Source organism: Poeciliopsis prolifica, unplaced genomic scaffold (assembly GCF_027474105.1).
Source record: "Poeciliopsis prolifica strain line A6 unplaced genomic scaffold, Auburn_PproV2 SCAFFOLD042, whole genome shotgun sequence".
NCBI lineage: Eukaryota > Metazoa > Chordata > Actinopteri > Cyprinodontiformes > Poeciliidae > Poeciliopsis > Poeciliopsis prolifica.
This window is the reverse complement of record NW_026562417.1, coordinates 575,185-583,407: the sequence shown is the minus strand read 5'-3', so window position 1 is coordinate 583,407 and position 8,223 is coordinate 575,185. Positions and strand designations below refer to the sequence as shown.

The following is an 8,223-nucleotide window of genomic DNA, read 5'->3' as shown; positions in this document are numbered from 1 at the left end:
TCCACTACTGTCTAGCAAGTTGTCACCAACCCCAGCCACCACTGACAGCTTTAATATGTAGGAGTGTTGTTCAGACGGTACCAAATACAACATAGAAGCCATTGAAACACTGACCTCGGACACAGCTGACAAGTTGGAGTACTTCACGCACATTTTAAACTAAGCTCAAAGAGCTGCAGTTTCTTAAGGATTTAAAATGGGTTTTATACAGCTCTGCTTGCATGTTCATGGAATTATCAGTAACTATTTGCAAATAACAGACGAGACAGACCAGGAAACTGCGTTTGTCATTTCACCCCTTTGCTGTTTCGAACTTTTGGGGGGAAAAAAAAATGTTCAGGTCCACAGCTCTTGGGTACAAAAACAAACTTTCTGTCTTGGGACACCTCAAACCAAGCATGTGTCACTTTCTACCCTCCTCAATGACATTTTGTACTCAGCATGAGTGATTTTGAATATTACTTGGTGCCATTTTGTTCTTACTGGGAGCTATTTCGAACCCATCTTGGGGCTCTACAAAAAAAGCGTGTGATTCTATACCTGTCTCAGGTACACTTTGTACTGACTTATCATTGACCTGCCATTTTGGATGTTTCTTACTAACCATGTGTCCTCTCTGTAACCTGAAGTCTGTGGACATTTTGTGCGCCCTGCAATAGACCTTTCAGATATTAAAACCCAAACTTTTCAAATAACCCCCATTGTTGCCACGACTAATGTACCAGAGACTAATGATGCTCCCCTAATGGAGACAGCCATGAGGAATAAGCCCCGCCACATTTAACGAGGATTTCACGGTGAGGACCTGCAGCAGCTTTCAGCAGAGAGAGGAGGGTTTTGTAATGAAGAGAAGTTGCCACTCATTTGCATGTCAATAAGCCCCAAGACTCCAAGACAATGGAGGATTAGTGGGGATGCATATAGAAACACAGATGTTAATGTACTCCGGCTGATTTTCATCACAGGGTGGTGGATGCATGCTTGGAATCGTGCACATTGGATGGAAAAAGACATATGTTGCCCTGGCTGCATTTTTATACCTTAATTAACTTTGGCTCACTTTTCCTAGTCAATATCCAGTCTTTGAAAGGAAACTGATGTTATATTCCACGTGGTTTGTTTTAACCTCTATGATGTTAAATGTATACAGTATCAGTTTTTAATATGAGCCATGTGGGCAGTTGCTCAGGGTGGCATTACAAAGGGGCGCAGATGTCTACCAGATGGAATAGGTTATTTCAGTCATGCCCTGGACAAATGTTCTATTTTTGTGCATGCCATATGCAGTCAATGCTTGTTGTTGAAACTTTTGTGTGCGTCCACTGCATATTAGTCTACGTCAAATGAGTTGCTGGATTTTGATTGGTTGGTAGAGGGGTTTACGTTGGCTGGCAAGAATAAATAATAAAGATTAAAGCTTGAGTTAACCCAGGAAAGAGTTCCACAATTAAAACTTTTCCTGAATTTGCCACCACGGACGATCCGAACGTCCTGTCAGGAGGAAGTGGTCAAGATTCCAGCGAACTGTGACGACCTGGATAAAAAAGAAATGCATTTTTGCTCTGTTACTTCTGGGAAGACTAATGATGAAATATCAGGCAAGGGTTAAAGCCTCAAATAGTCAACATTCATGCCCACCAATCTTTATATTCTCCTCTCCTTCTTAAGTAAAGGTAGATTATTAGAACTCTAGAGAACATACAATTATGCAAAGAGCACTGGAGGGTTGTGTTAAGTGGTGTTTTGACCATCCATATGTATGGTCCAAGTGAAAGAAACCGCTCTTCTTATCTATGCATGAAACCAACACTTCAACGAGAATCAGACCCCCGAAAAGATGTGAGCACCAGCCGTCTTGTCAAGTCCTCAAACACCAATATGTCTTCACTCTGGCTGAATAGGAAGGAGTCAAACAGATGCAAATGCGTCCAGGAGGGCCTTTCAGATTGCTTTTGTAAGCAAAGATGAGCATTTTCTGTGGGGAATCAAGGGAGTGAGCATCACCCCATTTCCAGGATATGGAAATGGGGTGATGCTTGTAGGGAGGAGAAGGGGTTAAGATTATTTCCCAGAAGCAGGAGGAAGGTGTGACATGACGTCACGAATTTACCAGAGGTCCCAAGAAAAAAAGAACAATAAACATTTCTCTTTCACTCTTGGTTCCTGGAAATCCTACTCATCGGCCTCTTACTCATAGAGTGCGGGTTATTATTACTTGTGCTTTCTCTGCGGGCAGCAGGCAGAAATGCAGAAGGCATTAAATGGAAAAACTATTACTCTGATACTCTCTCATCCACATCTATGTTCATTAATCCATCCATCTGTCTGAGACATCCATTCATTTTTATTCCACGGTATGACAAGATTATTGTACAATATTTTAAGGCTATTTTTCTTCCTGAGTGGTTGCTATTAAGTGTTCTCAGCAATGTATGTTCAACAGAATCTCATAGTCGTGTATAAAAGAAACAGGAGACAAAACAAATCTGTGTTTTGGTAAGAAAACAGCAACACACCAGACTGATTTCTGTACATAAAAATGGGTGTTTAATTGAAACTTCTGTATCAAAAAATAGCAATATCCATCCTTCACACAGGTCACACAGCTAAAGTGAAATGTCTCATTTGTAGGCTATGTGACAAAACAATAATAATAATTAAAAAAATGCTCTGCCTATTGTTTAGTTTGCCATAGAACTTAAATTAACCTGGACAGTACACAAACCAGATTTATTACTCTGATACGTAGTCATTTAACATTACCAACAGACTTTTATTCCTTTAAAGTAAATTAAATAACATTCAAATGCTCTGCTTAAAGTAAACGTCTTTTTATTCTGCTTTACATTGACAACTGCTTCAGTGCATCCTCAACATCTCAGAAAAAAAAAAAATTTAAAAAAAAGTTGAAATGTAAAAATAGGTTATAGGAATGCAAACCAAAGGCCAAGTGGGTTATGCAAATCTTTGTGTGTTTGTGGAGGAGCAGGGAGGGTTTTTAAGCATAGACAATAAATAAATAAATAAATAGCCACTGAGTGTGGAATGTCTACGTTTATGAATAAATTGAATGCAAATGGAGAGAAAAAAAAAATTGTACACGCATACATAAAAAAGGAGGAAGGGAAAATAAAAATAAAAACATGCTGTACAATATTTGTAGAAAAAAAAACAAAAAAACAATTGAACCCATGAATATTGCATTGATTGTGCATCTAAACCCCCAAACCCTTAGGGAGGCCAGTGGAGAGGTGGGGGGAAGGTGGGCACGTGGAGTCAAGCAGTGAGATGGTGGGAGGCAAAAAGAAGTACCACACACCCCTCCCCATCTTCGCCCCGCAACAGGCATGGGGGAGGGAAATGGTGGCGCAAAAGGTGGGGGGTCGGGAGGGGAGAGAAGGAAAGGTGTATGTTGATATTTTGTAGACATTCCGAAAAAGACAGGATTCGGTTTACAAAACACCTGTTCAGGCTACAGCGTGAATAAGCAGCGTTTACAGAGATCGACAAGAGGTGCTTTCAAGTATTTTGTTGTAAGTTTATGTTCAGTGTAGAAGAACATAAAGCAAGATTGTTTTAATGCAGCAGGACAGTTGGCGTCCAAAGTCTTTTAAAAGATTACACTGTACAACAAAATACCCCCACCCCCTTCTCCAACCCCTCAAGAACCCCCACCCAATCTACCAAACACTTGAACTCCACCTCCGCCTCTGGAATGAGGAGGCGTTGCCCTACAGTGATGAAGAGAAGTGGGGAGAGGGGGGACAAAAACGTCACATAAAATAATAATAATTAAAAGAAAAAAAAATCTACTTCTTGAAGCTTCTTCCATCACAGCACAGACAATCTAACCACCACACCACAGGCTGCAACCCCCCCATACCCTCACTGTTGGTTGTTGACAAAAAAAAAGTCCCCCAAGAAAAGCAGCTTTCCAAAAAAAGGCACTCCAAAATCAAAATTAAAACATTTAAATAAAAACTCTTCTCCAAGCTCTATGAGAGCAGTCTGAATAGGAGGGCCTTGCCAGCTCTATATATGCATATATATGTATATACATATATATGCATATATCTGCCTAGTAATATAAAGAAAGGGAGGGGAAATAAATAGTGCTGGTAAGACCACCCAAACAGCAAAATGTTCCCCATTTGGAAACAAGTATAATGAACTGAATTGGAAAATAAAAAAAAAGGGGGAGAGGAGATGGGGACGAATAAGATAAAGTGTAACCAACAAAAATAAATAAGAAATTCCCTACAAAAGAGGAAAAAAAATGAATGTACTCTTATTTCCTGTTGTTTCTCTCTGGGCCAAATGAGTGAAGCACATGGCCGCTGACAGTTCTGGGTGGGCAGAAGTCCGTGTCTGTCCCCTCTTTTCATCCTCCCACCATCCCCCCCTTCTATTTCTTCACAAAGTCCACTGAGTCCCATCGGAACCGCGCTCAGAGGCTCTCCTTGCTTGAGCTTGTGCTTGACGAAGAGTCCGTGTCGATGGTTCTGAGGCGGATTTCTCCCGCCGCGGGCTCCTCTGGCGACTTGGGGGACTCCTCCGCGTTCCTCATCCAGGGGTGGTCGCAGATCTGCTCCAGAGTGGGCCGGTCGGAGGGCCGCAGGGCCAGGCACCATTTGATCAGCTGCTGGCATTCTGCACGAAGAAACATCAGCTGAGTCCCACATAAGCTTGTGGAAAAGTTACTAGCAATTTACCGCGTGGCTCTTCACCTGGGGCGCCACTGTGTCAGTGAGAGGCAACAGAAATTACTGTTTTATTGCTTACTGCCATGTCCATATTATGGGGGAGCTGTAAGAAAATTTCTGTTTCCCCCTCTTAACAAGGTTTATTTAAGTTTTAAATGAGTCTGAACTGCATTCAGCAATATGTTCCCAATGGAATAAATCATTTACTTATACACTGGACTTAAATGGGTCTAATTAGACTGGTCAAATCTGGATTTAATTTTAGACTGATTATAGATTTTCAAAGCAGACATTAATAAAATGTCAAAAAAATAAAAAAAAAATAAAAAAGATATCTCTTGTTGAAGAAAGAGGGCTGTCCAAGAGTGTCATTATTAACCTTTGTATGGATGGACCCATCATATGTAGTAGACTGCTATACCACTAAATACTGCTAGAGGGCAACAGAGTCCAGCTATGCACTTGTGTACACTCACCAGCTGAGATCCTTCTCCTGAAGTAAAGCCTCCCCTTGAGGATTTCATCGTCTTGCTCGAAGGGGATGTCTCCGCATACCATGTCGTAGAGCAGCACGCCTAGCGACCACACAGTTGCCGACCTGCCGTGGTATCTGTGGAAGCGGATCCACTCTGGCGGGCTGTAGACTCTTGTACCTGGGGATTTAATGAGGAGTAGCGTAAGCAAAGTGTTGGCTCACAAAAACCACAAAACAGAATCACAGTGGATGGATTCACACACACCCAAAAAAAGGCGCGAGCAATGCAGGCACTGACAGGATTCTGGGTGTGTGGAATAAAAATTGACACGCTGCGGCATGTATAGACTGCAGCTTTCTGAAGCGTAATCTCACCTTAATCTCTTAAATTCGCTTAAAAAATATATTATGCAAATTCCTAGGGGTGGGCATTCCCCTCCTGCCACCCCCTTGTGGCTCGCTTGGGAAACCCCCCCCCAAAAAAACTAAAGCAACGTGAGCCCATCACGTGAAGCCCCGACTCTAGTTTCACAACAAACAGATGTTAGGTGGCACCGACCTTAGATCCACAACACCACTGCACACACCGTGACTCAGGCTGCCATGGCAACGTCATGACCGGAAACATTAAAGTACAATCCGGCTCACGAGAGATTAATGCGTCACCGATTAAAAAAAAAAAAAAACATTAAAAAAAATATCGATGAGTCACCTCTGAAAATATTCACTGAGATTTGTCTGGAGCATCATCATCATCATCATCATCATCATCGTGCATATCCGGTTTGCGTTTCTAATATTAATGCGCGCGAGGGGTTGTTGGTGAGGAAAACCCTCGACCCAAAACGGATCACTGCGTCACAGCCTCGTTATCGCCTCCGCGTCTGAATATAGCACAGCCAGGAGCATCAAGGGCAAAAAAAAAAAAAAAAAACAAGTCGACCCACGCGGACGCATAAGAAATAATTACATACACGAAATCCCACCACTGACGAGCGCCGTGACGTCCCGTAATAGCAACGAGCGCCGCTTACCGTCGAAATCAGTGTAGACCGTGTCCTTGAGAATCGCCCCTGAGCCAAAATCAATGAGCTTGAGCTCCCCGGTGCGCAGGTCCACCAGCAGGTTCTCGTCTTTGATGTCTCTGTGTACTACTCCGCAGCTGTAGCAGTGCCTGACCGCCTCCAGAACCTGGCAGAAAAAGCCCCGCGCCGTGTCCTCGTCCAGGGCTCCCTTCTCGGTGATGAAGTCGAACAGGTCCTTCACGAGCTCCGGCCTCTCCATGACGATGAGCCAGCCGTCGGCTCGCTCGTAATAGTCCAGCAGCTTTATAACTCCTCGAAAAGCCGAGCTGACCTTCTTCAGCAGCAGGATTTCCAACGGCACCATCGCTCCGTTCTGTAATAAGAGAAGGGGGGTGGGGGGGAGAAAAAAAAGATGGCGTCCTTTAATAACAATAGTACAACACAGGTAAAAATAATATTAACGCCCGCACCCAGCTGCAGCACAAGAGAGAGGGTGGGTGGGGGACCAAAACAAACCGCACACTTACAATTGTGCCCCACTCTGTCACTCGCTCCTTCGCGACGTGTTTCACAGCGACCTGGGAAAACACGAAAGAGCACACATTAAAAAGGTGCACGTTCAAATCCACGTTATCTGTGCTAAAAACCCCGCCGTGAAATCCTCACCGGTGCGCCGTCAGAGATCCGGCTGCCGGCGTACACCGTCCCGAACCCTCCGCTGCCGAGCACCGAGCCCACTTGGTACACCTTCTCGAAAGGCTCCTTCTCCACTTTGACTGCAAGTAAAAAAAACAGGGGAAAATGAGAAAATAATCTCCACCGACTGGTCAGTTTGAAATGACTTTGGTGGGAGAAATCCAACATGGGGAAGCGGAGCGGCGACATACCGGGCGGGAGCTGGATCTTCACTGGTAGGTGGTCCATACTCGAGGGAGTGCAAATGTGCGAAAATGAACCAAACTTTGACAGCAGCATATTCGAGCTGAGCGACGCCGGCGTAAACGGGTCCCGTTCGGCTTGCTCGGAAAAGTCACCAGGAGCGAGAATAGCGACGGGCTCAGAAACGGCGCCGCGGACCGTGCGGGCAGCCCGGTCCAAGCTCTGCGCCAACTCCGCCGCACACAGTGCCCGACGGAGAAAGTCGTGTCACGACCGTTAAGTCGCGCACTATTTCCCGAAAACCGGCATCAATTCCGACTCCCGTGTATCGACGTCAAGTATTCCCAACAAAAAACTTGTAAATCAAGAGAAAGTCCGTATGGAGGCGAGTAGCATGAGAGTACAAAGTGTACAGTGAGTTTAAAGGGGCCACTGCGGTGTGTTAATATCCCGGAGAGTGGCCGCTGTCTGTGCTTTGGCGCGGTCTTCCCAAGCCAATATTTTGACGCGTAACCGAGAGGCTTGGTATCCCTCCGCTCCAACAACAAATGTTTCCACATGAATTTTAAAACATAGCGTCAAAATATTTGGCGAATAAAAATTTAAATCGACTATATGTGAAGTTTTAAAGGTCCTAATAGATTTGTAAGGAAAGAGTCCTTCGAAATATATATTTTTCAGACGCACTACTTTCTCATAGTACGAGACGCCCAAGAATACCTTGTCTGGAGGCTGCGCGCTGTGTTATCCTATCGACTCGGAGGAGACAGCCAATTAGAAAACGTCTATAAATACAGTGTTTCGCATCTCGGCCAATCCAGACAAAGTTTTCATAATAAAGGAGTCGTTTGAGCGCACGTGGCGGCAATTTCTCTCCATCTCTCCCTCCCTACTCTTTTCCTCTGCAGCTCTGCAGCAGGAAGACGCACAACACAAACTACGGCAGCTTGTGTGTCGCAGCTGAGAAGTTAGATCTACTGACACTCACTGAGGCAGTGTGTTTACATTTCATTTCATTTTGAGATCAATCTAAAATTTGGACATTATTAAACTGTCACAAGTGTGTGGACTTACTTTCTATTAATTAGATTTTATTTAGTTTTTGTTGGTTAAGTTATAATTATATATATATATATATATA

General features: G+C 43.9%; 1 protein-coding gene across 1 annotated transcript; it reads right to left on the bottom strand.

Moving 5' to 3' along the window:
* Positions 1-2,521: 2,521 nt before the first annotated feature.
* Positions 2,522-7,539, bottom strand: pim3 (Pim-3 proto-oncogene, serine/threonine kinase). The gene is made up of 6 exons (XM_055055745.1): positions 7,091-7,539; positions 6,870-6,979; positions 6,731-6,781; positions 6,213-6,576; positions 5,180-5,356; positions 2,522-4,650 (listed from the first exon to the last, which is right to left on the bottom strand). The coding sequence occupies exons 1-6, from the start codon at positions 7,176-7,178 to the stop codon at positions 4,448-4,450; spliced, it is 993 nt and encodes a 330-aa protein (XP_054911720.1). The 5' UTR covers positions 7,179-7,539; the 3' UTR covers positions 2,522-4,447.
* Positions 7,540-8,223: the final 684 nt, after the last annotated feature.

Coding starts and splice junctions, on each gene's coding strand:
- pim3 (XM_055055745.1), bottom strand. CDS start 7,178: ATGCTGCTGTCAAAGTTTGGTTCATTTTCGCACATTTGCACTCCCTCG. Junction 6,980..7,090: donor GAAGATCCAGCTCCCGCCCG/GTATGTCGCCGC, acceptor TTTTACTTGCAG/TCAAAGTGGAGAAGGAGCCT. Junction 4,651..5,179: donor CAGGAGAAGGATCTCAGCTG/GTGAGTGTACAC, acceptor TTCTTCGTGCAG/AATGCCAGCAGCTGATCAAA.